This window comes from Lagenorhynchus albirostris, chromosome 2, assembly GCF_949774975.1.
Source record: "Lagenorhynchus albirostris chromosome 2, mLagAlb1.1, whole genome shotgun sequence".
NCBI classification, from domain to species: domain Eukaryota; kingdom Metazoa; phylum Chordata; class Mammalia; order Artiodactyla; family Delphinidae; genus Lagenorhynchus; species Lagenorhynchus albirostris.
In genome coordinates, this window is record NC_083096.1 from 128,512,029 (window position 1) to 128,534,946 (window position 22,918).

General features: G+C 35.5%; 1 protein-coding gene across 1 annotated transcript in view; it reads right to left on the minus strand.

The window, feature by feature from the left end:
* The window catches only part of IL23R (interleukin 23 receptor), a 52,608-nt gene extending 46,851 nt beyond the window's left edge, over positions 1 to 5,757 (minus strand). The window contains exons 1-2 of the mRNA XM_060142543.1: positions 5,688 to 5,757; positions 2,505 to 2,801 (exon numbers count right to left, since the gene is read on the minus strand). Of these exons, the coding sequence (XP_059998526.1) occupies positions 2,505 to 2,801; positions 5,688 to 5,757 (367 nt within the window). The remainder of the gene's footprint in view (positions 1 to 2,504; positions 2,802 to 5,687) is intronic.
* Between the last annotated feature and the right edge of the window lie 17,161 nt (positions 5,758 to 22,918).

Consider the following 22,918-nt stretch of genomic DNA (forward strand, 5'->3'; position numbering starts at 1 on the left):
ATTTAAACTTTTAAATAAATGATTATGTGGATATTTGACTTTCATGAATAGTTTAATCTGGTGTTTTTAAATGAATAAAGACATCTTATAGTATTTTATCCCGTGAATGGTGTGACTCTAATAGAATACTTTTCATAATATGCATGCATTTAATCACAGATAAGAATCTAGGAAGTTTTTAAGATTATGGCTAAAAATGAAAACTGTGATAATAATAGTTTGTATTTCACAAATTACACATTAAGGTACAGAACCTTTTTAATATGTTTAGATATCTTTTTAGGAACAGCAACGACTCATTTATCTTCTCTTTGTGTTTTATGATTTGTCTCCAGTTTAAAAAAATACACATAATCATTTTGTTCAGAACAGTGATGATAAGTTGACACAATAAAGCTCACAGGATGAATATCCTGTAATCAAAGTGATCCAGTGAAAGCAATGTGATTTCTAGAATACCACAAAACCCCTCAAAAACCTTTGCTTGACCTACTTAAATAGAAAGTTCTGTTTGCTAAGAGTGCAGAGCCTGAGAACACAGGGGTTCTTGAATCCAGGGGTTTGAGTACACCCTTACATGGCAGTTACAATTTCACGCTCATAACCAGAGGTCTATGTAAGAAGTTCCAACTCACAAAGTAAATAAGTGGAAAGGATGTTCTTTCTAAGCAGCCATCAGCAAAAAGTATAAGTGCTTCTAATATGTTGTCCTGGAAGGGGAGAAAAGGCCATTTCCTGGCCCTAAACATCGCCTGGTGGTTGTGTTTGAGGGCAGAGGGCCTCAGGCAACACAGGGAGAGCGGTTGGCAATAACCTGTCACCCAAACTGCAACAGAGGGAAGGAGGCGTACTTCTTTTGCCTCCTTTCTTACTCTGGCTTTAATTAAAAACTAACCTTTCCAGACAACTGTGAAAGTTACTCATTTGCCCTCTAAAGAAATATTCTCTCAACACCCCACCACACCCCCAAAGAAAAAATAGGAAAGTATTTAAGCATGAAGGGTTATTTCTGTTTCCTGAGGATGTGGACAAGCTAAGAAGTCCTTAGACATCAGATAAGATGTCTACTTGTGGTTTCAATTCCTACAAGTTAGGGCAAGTTTAGCATGTTAGTATTACTTTAAGGCATAAATTTTTTCTTTGACTCCAAAACCTACTGATTTCCTTCCTTAGTTGACCTCTACCACTTCCCACGGCTCTTCTCTCTTGAAAATCACAGAGATCAGGAGCCCAGCAGGACGATAGCCTTACTTGAGAACAAGGAAGCCTCTTGCTTCTCAGACATCCCCTCAAGGGGCAGGTGGAGGTGGCCAGGTGGGCTTGCTCTGTCTAGCTGAGGACTGGAGATGAAGAGGAACTCAGATTTGATTCTCAAAAGTATGGAGAAAGGGAGCATGACAAAGACCCAAAGCCCTCTATCTTTCACTGAAAATGGGCCCAGATGCTGTAGGGAATGAACCTCTGGGTTAAAACCGTGCTGAACTTACTGATTTTTCCTTCATAATAGTAGAACCAAGAGTTAAGTGTATAATTATACAAGCCAGCCCATATTACTATAGTAACTTAAACACCTTCAGAATACCATGAACACAAATTGAACTTACCAAATATTTAAAAAATTAACTTAATTAATTTTTTTCTTAATAATTATAATAACAAACACAATTATTCACAATTAGGGCAGTGACATTAGGAGCAGGGAATTGTATCAGAATCTCCCCATGTTTTATCAAAAGGATGCATTTAAGAGGGTTTAGGCACATTAATGTTGTAGTTTAAAGTGTATAATATGCTTTCAAATAAATTATTGAAATTTGATGCTTACCATAGCCAATATAATTAGCCTCATTTTACAGACATGGAATTGAGGCTCAGACTAGTTAAGCAACTTGCCCAAGGTCACACAGCTGGTAAGAAGTATAGCAGGCACACAAAGCTAATGTTGCAAATGTTTTTCTCCTTCCTAAATCTTAGCCTCAAAATTTTTCAATGGGATCTGCTTCAAGGTTGATATTATTGAATAGTTTGGATAACAATGTTAAGTAAAAAACAGATGAGAAGAGCAACAGTGAAAATCTGAGGATGCTGCCCTTCACATATGCTGTGTTTGGCCAGACTAGTGTTGAAAAATTATTTTTTGAATGCATTGGCATACAAACATTTAAAGTTTGTAGAGTTCACATTGAAAATTTACACTTCTGTCTTCTTTTGAAGTGTCCAAAGATCTAGGGATACTGGACCCTCATAGATGCTGAAGCTGGGCAGTGGCTGAGCCCAGTAGACCATCTCTGTGCTTTCGTCTCTGCACGGATCCCACCAGCCTCCTTAACTCACACATTTCACCAGCCTGGCCCCTGGAGACATTTGAATTTGCAACTCCTACATTAAACTAATACAAGAAGTGAATTATATTAATTTGCCTCTATTTTTAGACAAGATTGGTAATTACCAGTTAATTGTTAGCCTAACTTTCATTTGGATTTTGAATGCACCTCAACACTTACATCCAGAAGAAATGTCTTTTCCACATATCAGTGTCTCTTGAAAATATCCAGGACATTCAGCAGTACAGTACATAAAGGCTTGTGGCTCCTGAAAGTTGTTATACCAAAGGCGAGCCGTTGTTTTATTAATTCTTGTGATTTGAAATCTTTCTTTGATGCCATTTTTATAAAAATAAAGTTTCCTTGGTTGGCAGTTCTTAATTGCTGCTTGGCAATATATAGAGATATTCATACCCATCTTAAAAATTGTGGCTGGTTCTACCCAGATGTGTCCAGAGCAGTTTATATTTGTAATTCCTGGAAAACAAATAGATAAAATTAAAAATTCCATGTAAAGCATTAAAACCAGAGATTCAGAAGAATGTGCTATTGCATTTAAAAATTTTTTTCGATTAACTGAATAATTTCCATTGGAAAAGAGTTTTAGGACTCAGAGTATCATTTGTTTAGTTTATCAAAGTGTGTTTTTACCGTGTTCTATTGATGTTCGGCAGCATGACACCAGACTAGAGTCAGCTTTCAGCCTTTAAGTTTCTCTAGCTGTCTAAAGAGCAAATATGATTAGCTCTCCTGTTTTAAAGGTGAGGACTGAGACTTTTTGAGTCTACCTCATTTTTCAAAGGTAACATTAGGAATAAAAATTGGCACTGCAGAATCCAAACCCCATTAACCAGCTACTCAATCTTTCACTCTTTCACCAGCTACTTTCACTTTCACTTGATAAAGGCTACTTTTAACAGAAAACTATGAGTTTAAAGAGTAAAATCAGTACTAATTACTAACTGCAAAAATTTATTGCTTGACAACCACGTAAAATTCATCATTTTTAAGTTGAAAAGCAAGTTTCAAAACAACATATTTAATGGAGGCTCAATGTTAAAAATAACTCGATGAATGAATTAAAAAGAAATACACTAAGATATTAACAATGATAATCTCTGTGTGTTAGAGTAATTTTTTATTGTATATTTCTGTGTTTTAAAAACTATATATTATTTTTATAACCAAAAGACAATAAAGTCATTTTCATAAACTTGAATGACAATGCAATGCAGTATCAATTAAATTAAATTCACATCAAGGAAAATTTATTGTAGGCTTTTTCTGGAAATACCTGTATCAGAATATCTTAAAACCTTATCAAAATAGTGATAATTAAAGGTCAGTATTTGATTTTTAAAAGTTCTTATCTTTGGAATTCAAAGCTTAAAGAATTAAATTTTTTGGGCTTCCCTCGTGACGCAGTGGTTAAGAATCCACCTGCCAATGCAGGGGACACGGGTTCGAGCCCTGGTCTGGGAAGATCCCACATGCCGCAGAGCAACTGAGCCCGTGCACCACAACTGCTGAGCCTGCGCCCTGGAGCCCGCAAGCCACAACTACTGAGCCCACATGCCACAACTACTGAAGCCCGCGTGCCTAGAGCCCATGCTCCACAATAAGAGAAGCCACCACAATGAGAAGCCCGCACACTGCAACGACCAATGCAGCCAAAAGTAAATAAATTAATTAATAAATTAATTAATTTTAAAAAAAGAATTAACTTTTTTATAATATAAACATAATTGAATATGGCCATTTATGTAATGAACATTTACATATATGTTATAAATATTTAAATGTTGAGGTAATGCTAAAAATAATTCCATCATTATCAATAGGGAATTGAAGGCAAAGACATGGAAAGAAGTTTTAAGAAAGCATCTGACTGCTTTAAATAAGTTCAACAATTCATGTTCAGACAAACTGCATCTTGAGCACCTTAAAAAATCTGTGAATACTTTCATGAAACCATTGCGAGTAGTGTTTGAGAATACACAGAAAATATCAATTCAGATTTGGACAAATATTCTCCTGGTTTTCAAAAGTGGAATAAAGAAGAACCCCAGAAACACTGGACCACTGAGCTTCACAACATTCAAGAATGAATTAGTAAGTTGATCATTTTTCAGTACATAGAAAAAAATCAGTAATCAGCAGGAATCAACATGGATTATATAAGAATAAGTCATACGAAAAATTGTCAATTTCTCTTTTTAATATGTTAAAATAAGTCATATAAAACATTAATTTCTTCTTTTTAGTTTGGTCAGAGGAATGCTAAACATAGTATATTTTTTATTCAGCAAATCTGTTAAAAAGGGGTAAAATATTGTTCTAGTAGAAAACGTGGAAAAGATAGTCTGGATGATATTAAAAATATTCATAGCAGATTGAACAATAATATATAAAATAATTTTTAGTGGACAGCTGGTAGGTCTCTGCCACATGACACGGGCTTGTCTTATTTCTCTATGCTTTATATTAATCACTTGGATATATAAACAGAAGTCCTACTTATCATTTGCATATTTCCAGAAGCTGGAAAAAGTAGCTGGTGTCTTATTTTTACTAAATCTTCTTGGATAGCTGTTTGTCTGACTCTGGAAGTGTCCAATATCCTGCTGGAAGGATTCTAGTTCTCAAGGTGGGGCTACTTCTATATCTCTAATATAATGTGTCCCAAACTACAGAAGACAGTTTTGCTTTTGTCACTATTCTGAGTAACTTGCATGATTTGCAAAGCTTCCTTCAAGGTCTAGAACCCTGCCTTGGTGTTGCTTATCTCCTAGTAAATGAATCCCTGTCACCTGCCCAGGATGCTATGCAGAAACTCTCAAATGCTGATGGCTGCCCTGCCTGAACTTCTGATGGTCTCCCTCCTGGACTCCTAAAATCTGTGTATGCCTTTGTCATAATGCCAGATGTTTGTATGAATTACAAAATAGGAATAATAATAGCACATAATACTACTGCACAAAGGAATACAAGGCTTAGCACAGCACCTGACACACGGTAACCGTCAATAAATGGTTTGTGGAATTAAGTTGAAATGTTTGATGAGTTATCGTATAAGTTAAAAATGTTCAAAGATAGAATATGCCAACTCAAAATAATAAGCTCCTTTGTGCAAATGTTGGTATAAGAATTAGACGTCTGTCTGTTAGGATGCTTGATAAATGAATCCTGAATTAGTAGGGAGGTTGGACTTTATTTCATTCCACATAATTTTATGTGCATATAATTTTTTTGAATATAATAAGTTTTTATTCTTCAGAGATCCTAGCATAATGCCATGAACATAATAAACACTCAATATTTTATTTGAATAAAAAATAGCAATAGGTACTCAAAACACTGTACCTCCATGACACCAATTGAAGAATATGTAAAGAGCTATTGCCACGTCCCATTGAATTGTGACCTGATTCATGACCAAAAGCAGGAAAAAGCTCTTTGTCGCCCTCTAGAAAAAATATGAAAAATGTTTAAATTGTAATATTTTAATGAAATAACAATAAAATACTAAAAGGCATAACATTTTTTCTAACAGTTGTTTTTGATGAGAATAATTAGGAAGAAAAAATGGAAGGAAGGAAGGAAGGATGGAAGGGGGAGGTAAAGGAAACAGGGCAAAGGAGTTACTGGAGTGCGAGGAGGTATAATACAGGTGGAGGAGTAAAGCAAAAGTATGGAATTTTATACCCTCCCAAAATCACTATGAATTACCTTAGTAGGACATTTTGACCCTTGATAAAATAATCTTGTCTAATCTTGTCTCTCTCATCAGAAATCTCTCTCTGCTCTAACCCCTGATGCTCAGTTCTTTTCCTGACCAGGTTTACATGCCTATCAAGCTTCAGAAATATTAGTCTTTGATAAGTAAAACTCAGGAAAAGCCAAAGATGTCAGAACTTCCAGAAAAAAAAGCATTCAAAATGAAGAAAGAGAAAGTGAGACAAAGGCCTATGTGCTATCACCAGTTAAATCTACAGAAAGCCCTTTTATCTGTAGAGAGTTCAAAAGAAATACCTTATAGAAATGCCAAACAATATTGCCATGAGTTTACAACTGGAGTTACATTATTCAGTTAATCAGTTACCTACATTATTGAATAAATTATTCAATAATCAACATTATTCAGTTATTTTTATCTCTTTAGTAAAATCTGAGCCTTTCATATAAAACAACAAAACTCATGACTCATCAAATAGCACAAGATATCTGATAACACTTTTAAAAACTGGGGTCCCCGTGACTTATGAATATAAGGATCCCTTTCATAATTTGTTAACAATAGTAGGTCTTCATTTTATAAATAATAGGCAAAACAAGACCTAAAATATTTCTAGTTAGGAGTTAACTACTCACCTAATAGACTATACGCAATAATATTATTTAAAGTGATGTGATAGACAATATTACAGATTCAACTTCCATCAGTAACCACTGTATGAAATACCACAAGAACTTATAAGAGAAGACAACTTGGCCCGTGTATTTCCAAAAGAAAATATAGCTGTTTTTTGAGTATTTAGATGATCGTTGTCTCTTTACCTTTCAACGTGTTTGAAGCACATAATTCCACTTCAGAGCCAGGCTGTCGCCTGTGTCACATCTTCTTTCCTCACTGCCTGCCTGTCAACGATCACTTCAGGTTTTCAGTGATGAGGCAAATGGAAATGTCAGCAAAGCACCGACCTACATTTCAGATTCTCAAAGAGGAACTCAAACCGTCCAATTCAAAACGACTGGCTCTTATGTCACTATTTGGGAAAACCCAGATTACTGAAAGTGAACTGCTTTGTCAGTACTTTTTTTCCCTCATCTTAATTTAAAATAATCTGTCTCAGACAAGAAGTAGAACACATATATATGCTTTATCTATCAAAATCTTTGACACCAAAGATATGATGCTTAGTTTTCATTTGCAACCAACAGTGATATCCATTATAAACCCATTTCTTAAGAAAAGAAAGTTTAAATGCTACTGTTGACCATTCATGTATTTAACAAGCATTTTTGAGCATCTAATATGTGCCAGGTATTGTTCAGGGCATTAAAGATATAATGGTGATTAATCACAGAACATCCGCTTTATTGTATTGTTTACATGACAAAATTACAGATTAGTGGCTTTGAACTATTGTTCATGGTTTAGCAGGATCCTACAACCAAATAAAATAATTATCAAATTATTTGGTTGCTTTATAGTAAGCATCACCAGGAGACTTCTGCGACACACCTTTTCTTGCCTCCTTATTTGTTGTACATGAATATCTTTTCACTCTTTGTACTCCTTTATATTGTAAATGACAATTAATTTATTAATTTCCTCCACAGTGAATTTCTTGAAGTTAGAAACTCCATACTGTCTTTTTAATTTTTATATCTTTTGTACCTAGCACATTAGAATACTCTGGGGGAATATTTAAAACATTCCTATGCTCAAATTTATTGTACCCAATGAAATCAGAATTTCTGTGAGTGGATGTTTGTGCATCAATATTTTTTAAAAGCCTCTCCTGGTAGTTACAAGGAACAGCCAGGTCTGAGGTCCACTGGAATACACGAATAAGAGTGTCTTTGATTATCAACTGGGTTTTAATCACCAGTAACAATTTTCTAAACTGTGAAGGAGAGGGTATGGGAAAACATTTCACATACCAAGAACGGAAGGTGCAAGTAAATTGTTTGGGACTGGCAGGTTGTTTCTCCAGGTTGAAGGGAAAAGGATTTGAGCTGGAAAATTAGGTCAGTGGCAGAATGTAATGGGCTTTGTATTCCTGTGTATTCCTGTCCGTCCTCCCATTCACCCAGCTGCACATCGCCACCTGGCCGTTGCTTGTCAGTCTACACAGCTGAAAAAAAACCAAAACAACAACAACAAAACCCCAACTTCCTTTATCAGAAAGTGTCAGAGATAGCAAAGATTGTTAGGCAGAGAAATACATAATCAAGTTGGATTTTTAGAAAGATAATTCTAATTACTGTGTGAAGAATTGAATGAGGGTAGAGAGTCCAGTTAGGAGGCTATGGAAAGCCAGAGTCTGATGAAGGCCTAAGGCAAAGCAAAGGCAGTAAGAACTGAGAGGAGGAAACACACCTGAGAGCTCTGTGGAGGCCAATTCAACAGCTGTGCAGTGAACAACCGCTGTGTGGGGCTAAGAATTTGGGAGCTTAAGGATTGACTCTGTGGCTACTTTTGCTGACTCAGCAGATAACAGCATTAACTGAGCACACAAAAGGAGGAGTGAGGGTGGGGAAGTAATGAATTTGGTTCTGATCATGGTGATTTGGAGGAACTTACAGCATGTTCAGAGAAGACTGGTAGGATATTGGAGACATGGGTAAACTTAAGAGAGAAGTTTGAGCTGAAGATCTAAATTTAGAAGATTTCAGCATGTCAATAGTATTAAAAGTAAGATTAGAATAAGAGAACTCAAAGAGAACATCCAGGGAGCTAAGGGAAGGGAGTAGGTGGCCAGAACCAAAAATCTTGACCAAAGGACAGAAGAAGAGATACGAGAAGTGTGTGACCAGTCAGAGGTTAAATATGATAGGAACTAACAGGTAGTGTTGAATTTAACAAAAGTCTGTCTTCCCTGAGAATAGTTTCAGAAAAGAAATGGGGGCAAAAAGGAGATTGAAGTGAATTAGAATAGAAAATAAAGGAGAGGACATCATCTAATCTTTCAGGAATTTGGACAGTGGAGGTGAGATTGATGGACAGCTCAGTGCAAATCAGGATTCATTTATTTATTTATTTTAATGGGGGCTGGTGGTACTTCTTAACCATCTTTTCAAAGATATTTGCCATGCATATCTCTTTTTTAGTGAACAGTCTGTTCAAATCTTTTGTCCATTTTTATTGGTTTATTATGTTTCTTATTACTGAGTTTTGAGAGTTCTATATGTGGTTTGGAAACTAGTCCTTTATCAGACATACGTTTCGCAAATATTTTGTCCTAGTCTGTACTTTATTTTTTCATTTTTCTTACCAACATCTTTTGAAAGAAGTTTTAAATTTTGATTAAGTCCAATTCATTAATTATTTTAGTGATTCTTTCTTTTGCTTCTTTGTCCTGTGAGTCTCTGCTTACAATTTTATCAATGGATCAATACGTAATATTGCTTTATGTGTGTTTCTGTTTATGTGTGTTTCTGTTTATGTGTGTTTCTGTTTATATTGTTGACTCATTAACATTGAACTTAGGGCCAACAGCCCTATAATTCATATCTGAACAAAGCTTATGTAACACGGATGTTCTTTGTAGTGTACATTGCACACTTCTTACACTTAGGAACACTAGACAATACTACAGGACTATATTTGGGGGCCATGTTAAACAGCAAAATCACCAAAAAAAAAAGCACAGAATGTGAAAAATGTAGCACTAAAATAGACTTGAGAAAGGACACTTGATTACAGTGTCATGCCGAAACAAGTTTCTTAGCTGGGAACTTGCACATTGTGTGACTCAAATCTTTCGCCACTCTGTAAATCTCAGCAAATGACTGACAAAGTGCTGCAAGTGTTGATTTTGGGGTTACAAATCAATTTTAGTTAGTAAATAAATTCACAAATACAGAATTGGAATGATGAGGATCGACTGTATAAAATCTTGTATGTAAATGGTTTGACTTCACTTGCTAATCAGAAAGCATCAAAACCCATTGTCTCAGCTTGCTTTCCATAGGCAGGGTTGCCATCTGGGTACCCTGGGACAGTGCAATTTAAACTTGTCCCAAGGTAATTACACATAACACTCCATTTTACTTTCAAAATTGTTCCATTTTGGAAGACATCTTGTCACCATCTTAGAAGCCTGCAAGTAATAAACCTTGTTTATTTTCTAAAAGTCACACAATTTCAAGTTTTTCTCTAGCATTTGGTAAAAGTTTGGAATGGTTGTTGGCTGAGGGGATGAAAAGGGTGATTGAGTGTAAAATGCATGATCTTGAAAATATATCATATTAAATTAGTAAGTATATTTTGAGCTAACACATACAGGGTAAATACATTTAATGCAACATTTAGCTTTTTTCCAACTTAAAATCCACTTTAGGGAACTTCAGAACAGAAGAAAACAGCTAGAACTGTAGTCCTTATGCAATTGTGCTTTTCTATAAATTTACCTGCCTATTGTGGATTGAAAATATCTCCAGTTTCCCCATCCAGTGGCAACATTGTCATAGACCAACTGACTACTAGAAGGAGCTCCTTGAAGTGGATTGGTTAGGATCTTCCAGTTTAAGAAGTATAGCTGGACCAAGACCTGGAATGTTAAACTGTTGCCTAACAACACTCGTCTAGCATTGGGGAGGAGACCTAGAGGGATCTGTCTTGCCTCAGAACTCAGATGCCCTATATGGGTGGGAATGAGAAGAACAAGGAGTGGACTGTTGATCCCTGAAATGGGAACTTAGTGACTCCCTGACTCTGCATAGAGGTGGAAAACCTACCACCTCTATATAGGGAAGTGATATGGCAGCCCCAACATTTTTAAATAGGCCTGGCTTAGGGCAGATAATCTGGTTAGAGAGGAGGACTAGGGAACTCTTGAATTTGTGCTTGCAAAGCAGGTACACTATTTCTACTTTGATTACTGCGTTTCTTTGAAGTGGCTTTAGTAGGGGAGAATGTCTGAATCATGTGTAAAGCTCCTAAGCCATCCCTTTGAAGGTACCACTAAATATGCAGATCCCATTCAGTAGACCTGATTTGGGAGGCTTAAAGTTTTGTGCCATAGTAATCTAGCAACTCTGTGTGGAAAAAAGGAAATCAATATTATGGAAGGGTGGGGAGACTGATGGGTGTTTGGATGAATTGTTTTTTGTAGGAGAGAAGATGACAACGGCTACCCATAGAGGCCAGAGGAAGTCACCTAATATACGGATATGCTCAGGGCAGACATTTGTACGTATCTGCACAATTCTTGGTAGCTAGGATACAGTGGTACAGCCCAGTCTCTCTCTACACCATGTAAAACAGGTGTTCCCATTTGAGAGGGCTTACTGTACTACAATGACTAAAGTGTGACTGGATTCCCTCCTCACTCCCTGCCAGGGGCTAGACAGGTATCCACTCTTCCTCCTTGGGCAGTCACAAATCGAACCAAGATGACAGAAAAGGGCCTTTAGAAACTGCTGCACAAAGATAAGACAGAGGGCTTCTTTTTCCCTAGGCAAAAAACAGGAGTTATGCTTTGAAGCAATTCCCCAATTCATAGTAGAATAATAGTCTAATTGTTTAATAGACATTTGGCTAGGAAAGTGGCTTCCTCCTCCCAATTTCTTCTTTAAACATTCAAAAGAGAGGCAACTGCATGGGTGGGCCCCCCAAAATTTAGGATGAGAGAAGAAAAGCCCACTGTGACTGTGGATGGACTTGTGCAGGGGCAGTGAGCCACTCCTCAGGTCTATTTAAGGTGGTTTCTGTATATACTGCAATAAGGGGCTTGAGCCTGGAGTAAAGAACCATTTTGCACTCTTCAATATACTGACGTCTGCATGTGCAATTGAAGACTTATTTGGATAATTGACTGTGTCACCCTGCCCTTCTATTGTTACAGGCCTGATAAAGGGGCCTTAAGTGCCTTCTGTGCGCCAGCATAGACTGGCTAAGTGTTGTGACTACAGAAGAGGATGTTAATGGCTTTCAAGGACCCTGAAGTAGGAAACAAAATTGTATTTTAAAATTACAATAAAAAAAATGCTAATAGAAAATATGAAAACAATTAGGGGATCAGAGAGGAATATACAGGAGCCTCAGGTTCACACTTTTGCAAACTTCAGCCCTGAATGCCAACTCCTGTAGGGCAAAGTTTACCTGATCTGGGTCAGTGACTCAGCTTGGTTTCTTACCTATTCCCTGCAGTTTGATCTCACACTTGTGACTCTGAACTAGATTTTATGGTACCAAATAACTCTGATTTCTCTTCAGATCATGTAAATCTTTTGCCTTTTTTATGGTACCAGCATTCCTCTTTCAGCTGCCTCTACTTCTACCCCATCATCCTCCAATGGATGTGTACCACACCATATCACTTTGCTTCACCAACAGTGCCCAGCTCACTGTCTGGGCCTGCCCTACTTTTCAAAACTCACAACTGAGTAATTACGAAAAGTACAATTTCAGTTCCGCAGTCTTAAGAATGTAACAGACAGTATTATTCATTTCAGAAAACTTTTTGTCAAAAATGTTGAACTTACGTTTGTAACTTTATGGCCTTGGAGTTATAATTTTCTTGATGATAATTTTACCTGGAAAAACTCATTCTTCTACTATGCCAGATAAAAGAGGTGTCACTTTATTAATTTTCTCAACTACTGAATTAATAATCCCATTATTCATAAAGAGTTAGGTAGTCACTTTGAAGAGAAATAAATACCATAAATCTTTTGACTCATCCAAAGGACCCTACATGTGCCCTACATGCATCTGCTCAGCATTTCTCAGTATCAAGTACCTTATGGCTCATTCAGTTCTATCGGAGGAGTGGGTGCTACTGGCTGAATCATCACCATTTCCTGTGAGGTGTGCATTAAAGGTCAACTTTATCTTATTTCCTATGAGTTTCTTAGAGACTTAAGAATGCTCAGAAGCGGAGGTGAACTCAAAACCTTCAGTGTACAACTGTAGCTCTTGGAGACTTCATGCATACTCCTAAGGAGATCAGTTTCCAGATTTTCAACTTCCTAATGTGCACTTCCCTACGTTTGATTTCTCTGAGAATGAGCCTGGGTTCGCAGTAGTCATTCTTTCGTTTCTTAAAGAATGGTATCCCTCCACCCCAAATCTCAGTATTGTGCATGACCCTGGGTATAATTAGCTCCAGGGTACCAAACAAACAGAGAAATGGAGATACTGGTTTCAGGGAGAACTCTTCTGATTACTAATCAAGGTGCGTTAAACTCCTAAGGCTTCTAATCTTTTCCTGCATTGTATACATTTTTTAGAAAAGTGAAGCTTACTAAAATACTTGTATTTCAGCCCATATTGATGTACTCTGAATTTTAGCCAATTTGGGGATATTTGGGCCCATTTTGGAATAGGCTGAATGCTGAGCATTAGAAGTAATATGGGGGACTTATGGTTATCCTCTTAAATGCAAATGAGATTTTTGATGGACTGTCATATTTTTTCTAGACACATTGGATAAAATTCATGTGTAACTACCTTATCAATAAAGTACAGCAAATCTGAAAGAAATCAAGTAAAATTTTAAAGGTTTTGTTATCAAACTATATCATGGCATATTTGTCCCTATAACAGCCTTGTCTCACTTATTTCATCTTGTAAAACATTCAGTAATTTCTATTTAAAAGGAAGTAAACTTTTTTGGACTTATGTTTAATATTTTAGACATTAATTTAAAAATATGCAATAGGGTACATAATTTTTAAAGTTTATTTTAAGGGTATTTAAGGAAAACATTTGGAAGACCACTGTACTAGTTCTCACCTATACTAGCCAAACAAAATCCGTATGTGGAAAAAATACACCAAAATATCAATAGTGGTTTCTTTGGATTATGGAATTATGGTTACTTTTTCTTCCTTTTGCTTTTCTATAACTTCCTATTTTTTAGGATGAGTATATTGTATATGATAATTTTAAAACATTTAAAAAATACTAAACACATTAAGGACAGGAAGTCTTTAAAGGGAAGGATATAAAGAGGAGATTACTTCCTAGTCGATTCTAAAATATGAGGCAGCTGGAGGCAATTGTTGATATGTCTACTGGTGTACACATTTATTTATTCAAGCTCAACTCTAAGTGGAGGCAGGGGAAGAGTTTTTATCCCACTAAATTCTCCTTCATTCTTCTACCATCTTCTTTAAAAGAGACCTTAAGTCTTTAGTGACTCAAAGAAAAGAAGGCCATACCAGAAATGCAATAATAATAAATATTTTTTAAATTGAGGTATAATTGACAAATAAAATTGTATTCAATATATATTTAAAATGTACAATGTGATGATTTGGTATATGTATACATATGTTAAGTGATTACCACAATCAAGATAATCAGTGCATTCATCACCTCACATAGTTACTCTTTTTCTTTCTTTCTCTCTTTTTTTTTTTTGTAAGAACACTTCAGATCTACTCTCTTAGCAAGTATACAATATGGTATTATGAACGATATTCACCATGCTGTATGTTAGATCCTCAGAACTTATTCATCTTATAAGTAAAAGTTTGCACCCCTGGATCAACATCTCCCTATTTCCCCCACCCCACAGCCTCTGGGAACTACCATTCTACTCTCTGTTTCTATGAGTATCACTTTTTATTTTTTTTAGATTCCTCATATAAGTGATACCAAATAGTATTTGTCTTTCTCTGTCTTGTGTATTTCATTTTGTGTCCTCCAAATTCATACATGTTGTTGCAAATGGCAGGATTCCTTTCTGTCTCATGGCTGAATAATATTCCATTGTATATATACATCACATCTTTTTTATCCATTCATCTTGTCGGACACTTAGGTTGTTTCCATAGCTTGGTTATTGCATTTATTGTGTATAAAGGTAATGAACATAGGTGTGCAGATATCTCTTTGGATACTGATTTCAGTTCCTTCAGATATATACCCAGGAGTGGGATTGTTGGATCATATGGTAGTTCAATTTTTAATTTTTTAAGGAACCTCTATACTATCTCCAATAATGGCTGTACCATTTTACATTCCCACCAACAGTGTAGAAGTGTTCCCTTTTCTCTACATCTTCTGCAACATTTGTTATCTCTTGTCTTTTTGATAAAAAAGTCCTTCTAACAAGTGTGAGGTAATATCTCACTGTAGTTTTGATGTGCATTTCCTTCATGATTAGTGATGTTGAGCACCTTCTCTGTTACCAGTTGGCCATTTGTGTATCTTTTTTTGGAAAAATGTCTATTCAGTTCCTCTGCCCATTTTTTAATCAGATTGTTTTTCTGCTATTGAGTTGTATGTTCCTTATATATTTTAGATATTAACCCCTTATCAGATATATAGTTTGCAATTATTTTCTCTCATTCCATAGGTTGCCTTTCCTTTGTGTTGATTGTTTTCTTTGCTGTGCAGAAGCTTTTCAGTTTGATGTAGTCCCACTTGCTTATTTTTGCTTTTGTTGTCTGGGCTTTTGGTGTCATATCCAAAAAATCATTGCCAAGACCAGTGTCAAGGAGCTTTTTTTCTGTGTTTTCTTCCAAGAGTTTTATGGGTTCAGGTCTTACATTTAAGTCTTTAAGTAATTTCAAGTTAATTTTTTTGAATGATGTAAGACAGGGGTCTAATTTCATTCTTTTGCATGTGGAAATCCAGTTTTCTCAGCACCATTTATTGAAGAGACTATACTTTCCCCATTGTGTGTTCTTGGTGTCTTTGTCAAAAATTGATCATATATGCATAAGTTTATTTCTGGGCTTTTTCTTCTATTCCATTGGTCTGTGTGTCTGTTTTTATGCCAGCACCATACTGATTTGACTACTATAGCTTTGTAATATAGTTTGAAATCAGGAAGTGTAATGCCTTCAGCTTTGTTCTTCTTTTCAAGATTGCTTTGGCTATTCAAGGTCTTTTTTGGTTCTATACAAATACTAGGGTTGTTTTTCTATTTCTATGAAAAATGCCATTGGACTTTTGATAGGTATTGCATTGAATCTGTAGATTGCTTCAGATAGTATGAACATTTTAGCAATATTAATTTTTCCAATCCAAGGAAACAGGATAGCTTTGCTTTTCTTTTTAATTGAAGTACAGTTGATTTACAATGTTGTGTTAGTTTCAGGTGTACAGTAAAGTGATTCTGTTATATATATTATATATAAATATATTCTTTTTTCTATTCTTTTCCATTATAGTTTATTATAAGATATTGAATATAGTTCCCTGTGCTATACAGTAGGACCTTGTTGATTATCTATTTTATATGTAGTGTGTATATGTTAATCCCAAATTTCTAATTTATCCCCTACCCCTTTACTCTTTGGTAACCATAAGTTTGTTTTCTATGTCAGTGAGTCTATTTCTGTTTCATAAATAAGTTCATTTGTATCATGTTTTTTTTTTAGATTCCACATATAATTGATATCATATGGTATTTGTCTTTCTCTGTCTGACTTACTTCACTTAGTATGATAATCTCTAGGTCCATCCACATTGCTGCAAATGGCATTATTTCATTCTTTTTTATATAAGATGTGAGACATATATATATATATATATATATATATATATATATATGTCTCACATCTTCTCTATGCATTCCTCTGTCAGTGGACATTTAGGTTGCTTTCATGTCTTGGCTGTTGTAAATAGTGCTGCTATGAAAATTGGGGTGCATGTATCTTTTTGAATTATAGTTTTTTCTGGATATATGCCCAGGATTGGGATTGCTGGGTCATATGGCAGCTCTCTTTTTTGTTTTTTAAGGAATCTCCATACTGTTCTCCATAGTGGCTGCACCAATTTACATTCCCACCAACAATGTAGGAAAGTTCCCTTTTCTCCACACCCTCTCCAGCATTTATTATTTGTAGACTTTTTAATGTGGCCTTTCTGACCAGTGTGGGGTGATACCTCATTGTAGTTTTGATTTGCATTTCTCTAATAATTAGCAGTGTTGAGAAACTTTTCATGTGCCTTTTGGCCACCTATATGTCTTCTTTGGAGAAATGTCTATTTATGTCTTCTGCCCATTTTTTGATCGGGTTGTTTGTTTTTTTTGGTTATTGAGTTGTATGAGCTGTTTGTGTATTTTGGAAATTAATCCCTTGTTGGGCGCATTATTTGCAAATATTTTCTCCAAGTCTGTAGTTTGTATTTTCATTTCGTTTATGGTTTCCTTTTCTGTGCAAAAGTTTATAAGTTTGATTAGGTCCCATTTGTTTATTTATTTATTTTTATTCTATTGCTTTCAGAGACTAACCTAAGAAAATGTTGCTACAATTTATGTTAGAGAATGTTTTGCCTGTATTCTCTTCTAGGAGTTTTATGGTGTCATGTCTTATATTTAAGTCTTTAAGCCATTTTGAGTTTATTTTTGTGTATGTTGTGAGGGAGTGTTCTAACTTCATTGATTAACATCAGGGTATCTTTTCATTCATATTTATATCTTCTTCAGTGTCTTATAGTTTTCAGTGTATAGATCTTTCACTTCTTTGGTTATGTTTATTCTTAAATATTTTATTGTTTTTGATGCTATTAAAGTGGATTGTTTTCTTAATTTCACTTTCAGATATTTTGTTGTTAGTGTATAGAAATGCAACTGGTTTTTGTATATTGATGTTGTATCCTGAAACTGTGCTGAATTTGTTTGTTAACTCTAGTTACTTTTTGGTGGAATCTTTAGGGTTACTCTATATATAAAATCTGCAAACAGAGACAATTTCTTTTTCAATTTGGGTAGCTTTGATTTATTTTTCTTGCCTAATTGCTCTGGCTTGGACTTCCAGTACCATGTTGAATAGAAGTGATGGGAGTGGACATCCTTGTCTTATTCCTGATCTTAGAGGAAAAGCTTTTAGCTTTTCACTGTTCAGGATGATGTTATCTGTGGGATTGTCATATATGGCCTTTTTTTATGTTGAGGTACATTCATTCTATACCTAATTTATTGAGAGTTTTTACCATGAAAGGATGTTGAATTCTTGTCAAATGCTCTTTCTGCATCTATTGAGATGATCATATGATTCTTATCCTTCATTCTATTAATGTGTATCACATTCATTGATTTGAATATCAATAAATGGATGTTGAACCATCCTTGTATCCCAGGGATAAACATGGCTTGATCATGGTATATGACCTTTTCAGTGTGCTGTTGAATTTAGTTTGCTAGTATTTTATTGAGTATTTGTGCATATATGTTCATCAGGGATATTGACCTGTAATTTTCTTTTCTTATGGTCTTGTCTGGCTTTGTTATCATGTTAATACTGGCCTTATAAAATGAGTTTGGAAATGTTTCTTCCTCTTCAATTTTTTGGAAGTTTGAGAAGGATTGGTGTTAATCTTCTTAAAATGTTTGGTAGAATTCCCAATTGAAGCCATCTTGTCTTGAACTTTTCTTTGCTAGGAGACTTTAGATTACTGATTCAATCTCCTTAACAGTTATAGGTCTTCATATTTTCTATTTCTCCATGATTCAATGTTGGTAGGTTATCTGTTTCTAGGAATTTATCTGTTTATTCTAGGTTATCCAATTTGTTGGCATATAGTTGTTCATAGTAGTCCATGATCTTTATATGTCTGCAGCATCAGTTTTAATGTCTCTTCTTTCATTTCTGATTTCATTTATTTGAGTTGCTCTCTTTTTTTCTTAGTCTAGGTTTGTCAGTTTTGTTCACCTTTTCAACAAATTGGCTCTTAGTTTCATTGATCTTTTCTATTGATTTTCTAGTCTCTGTTTCATTTATTTCTGCTCTGATCTTTGTTATTTCCTTCCTTCTGCTAACCTTGAGCTTAATTTTTTCTTCTTTTTCTAGTTTCTTGAGATGTAAATTTAGGTTGTTTATTTGTGATCTTTCTTTTTTTCTCAATGTAGGTGTTTACTGCTATAAAGGTAATTATTATTAACAATGAAACTTATTATCATTTATTATTATTGACTTTGATGGAAAATTTATATCATTTGCTAAAGATAATAGAAAGTAATAGAATAAAAGAGTTTTCTTTATCCATTTACTGCTGCCAATTGTTGGGAAAAAATATTTAGGAAGTGTTTCATGACATTAAATATTTTTAGAGAATTTTTCAGTTAAAGAATAATAGAATATAGCATGATCAAGACACATTCATCACTCTTATTTTTCAGGCCCCTCACTCACTTGGCCTTCATGTATAATTATAATGGAAGCTCACATTGTAAGGGTGATTTTAAGCTGTTCAAATTAGCAGAGATATCAGTAAGATATTCTACTTTTAAACCCATTCATGAAAACAATTTTGAAGATTGAAGGCTTTCTTCAGAAAGATTTAGAGTTCTATCAACTCAAATGAAAGAGTGAGGACTTGGGCGCATGGAAGCTAATGATCTTCAATGGTTTTCATTACCTCTGTTCATCTCTTTGAAAAGTAAAAATCTGAGATTTAAGAGAACTTTGGATTATACAACTGACAATTTGAAAAGCATCATTTAAATACTCCTCTTCAGTTTTCATGTGTGTGCTCAGGGGGATTTTGCTGGTGCATCCAAACAGTGACTAGATTATGCTTCTAGGGCAACCATTATAATACTCCAGTACTCAATATTCAACAGCTTTTCAAAGTGATATTTCAATTTAATGCTGAAAAGAATGCAGGAATGGGCTTGAAAATTCAGTATGTAAGAAAACATACTAGTGAACAGCATCATCCGTTATCCATTCTATGAACAGTTCCAAGAGGAGGTTCACTATGATCATGGGTAGGCCTGAGTCCCACTCCTGTGATTCGTGTGATATACAAATTACCACAGCTCTTCCTGTTGTAGCCTCACCTTAAAAAGTCATATCCAGGGCTTCCCTGGTGGTGCAGTGGTTGAGAGTCCGCCTGCTGATTGAGGGGACATGGGTTCGTGCCCCGGTCCGGGAAGATCCCACATGCCGTGGAGCGGCCGGGCCCGTGAGCCATGGCTGCTGAGCCTCCGCGTCTGGAGCCTGTGCTCCGCAATGGGAGAGGCCACGACAGTGGGAGGCCCAAGTACCGCAAAAAAAAAAAAAAGTCACATCCAGAAAATCGCAGCTGTGATATGCTAGCTTTGTTTTTCCTAACACACGTTAAAATAATCACATGGCTATTAAATGAAAATGTTTACCTGTGTACCATCTAAAATTACTCACTTATCACCAGAAGTACTCTGCCCTAAGGAACCTTGTTTAGAGTATCCTCTGTAGCAAAATAAATTTTTAGAGAGGCAAAATAAATTTTTAGAGAGCCAAAATAAATTTTTAGAGAGCCTTTTTTTTTTTTTTTGCTTTACTTTGGCATATTTTCTCTGCCATTCTACCCATATGTATTTTTAAAAAACAACTGAATGAGAGAGTTTTTTTTATTAACAATGTAAAATGTACCATGGAGTCATTCTTGCCATGTAGACACATTCACTGAAAGGTATAATTTGAGTGAAAGAAAATTATTCTTCATCATTTTATTCTGTCTGTATTTGTTGTGAACTTATGTATCTACTTTGAGAACATTCATTTATTCAAGAAATATTTACTGAGTGTTTACTATGTTTCAGTAATTATTCCACCACTGAGAATAAAGGGGTAAACAAAACAGACAAAAATCTAGTCCTCATGGAGCTTAGATTCTAATGTGAGGAGACAGACAGTAAGTAAAATAAATAAGTGAAATATAGTTTTAGATGGTGGTACCATTTGGAGAGAAATTAAGTGGGAAACACAGACAGAGTTCAGTGTGCTCAGAGAAGCTCTTGCTGGAATATAATATCTGAGCAAAGATCTGGTAGACTCAGTGAGGAGCCATGGAGTTAATTTGAAGAAGTGTGCTTCAGGCAGGCAGAACAGTGGGGGGCAGGGAAGGGGAAGAAAAGAAGCTCTGGGCTGCATTTGAGTACAGATAAGGAGGCCACTGTGGGAGGAGCTTAGTTAAACAAGGGGAGATGAAAGTGGGAGATAAAATCGGAAGGAAAGGAGGTTAGAGAAGTAACTGCAGTGAAGGGGTGGTGGGCAATAGTGTCAGGCTCCATGGGCCTTCAGCTCTTCTGACAGTTGAGATGAGAAGCTATTGGAGTGTTTTAAGAAGAGGAGTGACCGTGATTTGACTTCAAGGATTCTCGCCTAAGCAACTAGAAAGGTTGGGTAAAGTGGCCATTAACTGAGATGGGGTAAAACTTGAAGAGGAAGATATTTTGCAGAGGAATGGGGAAACAAATTAGGAATTTATTTTAGACCATGTTAGGTTTAGAATGCCTATTATGCATCCAGACAGTGACGTTGAATAAGCAGTTGGTCATATCAGTCTGAATTTCAGAGGAGGGATACAGGTGGGATACAAAATTTGAGTGTCTTCTGCACAGAGATGAATTTAAAGCCTCAAGCAGAGTGAGATTACCAACAAAGTAGATATAAACTAGAGGTGGAAAAGGGAAGAAGCCCTAGGACTGAGCCCAGAACATTCCTATGTAAAGATATAAGGAAAAATAAACCAAGGCAAATTTTCTAGCTGTCCTTAAGAAGGTTACCTGGAAATTCATTTATTTATGATTGGAAAAAAGAATTAACTCTATATATCACAAAGCTAAAGAATCTTAAAGCTAAAGTACGTCTTAACCTAAAGGATGATCAAATTCAACCTGTTGGCCTTTTGGCAACAAATATTTTGACCTTTAAAAAACTAGCTGACTCATTTGCCCAATGTAATTTAGGGATTTAATTTCAGTCAAATGATGGGAAATGATTGAAATGTGAACATGGGTTTACTTGGACAAAAGAGGGGATCTAGTTTTAACCCAGGGGTTTGGGTGAGGGACCACTTAATTCCACAAATATTTACTGAGTGCCAATTATGTGTAAGACACTTGAAAGAGTAATTTGGGAAATGCAAATTTGATTAGGAGACTGTCTTTTTCTTCAGAAGGATTACAACAGAAAAATAGAAAGTAACACAAGTAAAGTGTGATAAGAGGCACAGAGAGACAGAAATACTTTATGGAAGTTCGAGTTAAAGAAAGTGATTCTCCACTGGGAACATCTTCGATGCTCCATAGAGGACATGACATCTCAGATAGCCCCTGAACTATGGGTAGGATGGGATTTGACAGGTAGAAGGTATAATATGGCCAAGGGCCCCGGTGTGAGAAAGCTCAGGAGTATGTTTCACTGGTGGGTGTTTGTGTCCTCAAACCATTGTTATTATCATCTATATTTCTTTCATTTTTTTTCTCCCAAAGTGGAGAAGCAGAGATTGCACAAGAAATTATGGGTTTGAATCCATTAAGAAAATATGTATATATTCGCACATATTTCCCATCTTCATGGCAGCATTATTCACAAGAGCCGTGAGGTGAAAGCAATCTAAATGTCCATTGATGGATAAATGGATAAAGAAAATGTGGTATATACATATATAATGGAATATTATGCATCCCTAAAAAGAAGGAAATTCTGTCATATGTTATGATGTGGATGAACTTTGAGGACATTATGATAAGTGAGATAAGCTGGTCACAAAAAGACATATAGCTCATAATTCCACATATATGAAGTATCTAAAGTAATTAAACTCAAAGAAACAGAAAGTAGAATGGTAGTTTTCAGGGGAAGAAAGGATGTGAAAAAGAGGAATTGTTGGTCAGTGGTTATAGAGTTTCAGTTTTACAAGACAAAAATGTTCTAGAGATCTGTTGCACAACAGTGTGCATATAGTATGCACTACTGTACTGCATACTTAAAAATGGTTAAGATGGTAAATTTTACATAATATGGTTTCACCACAATTTTTTAAAAAAAGAAAAGAAAAAATGTGTATGGGTCAATACTCATTCAATTGCAAAAGACCAAACTCAGCCAAAATAGCTTAGTCAAACTAAGGAGAAATTTATTGGTTCAGAGAACCTAAGAAAGGTTAAGGATGCAGTGAGGCCTTAATAACT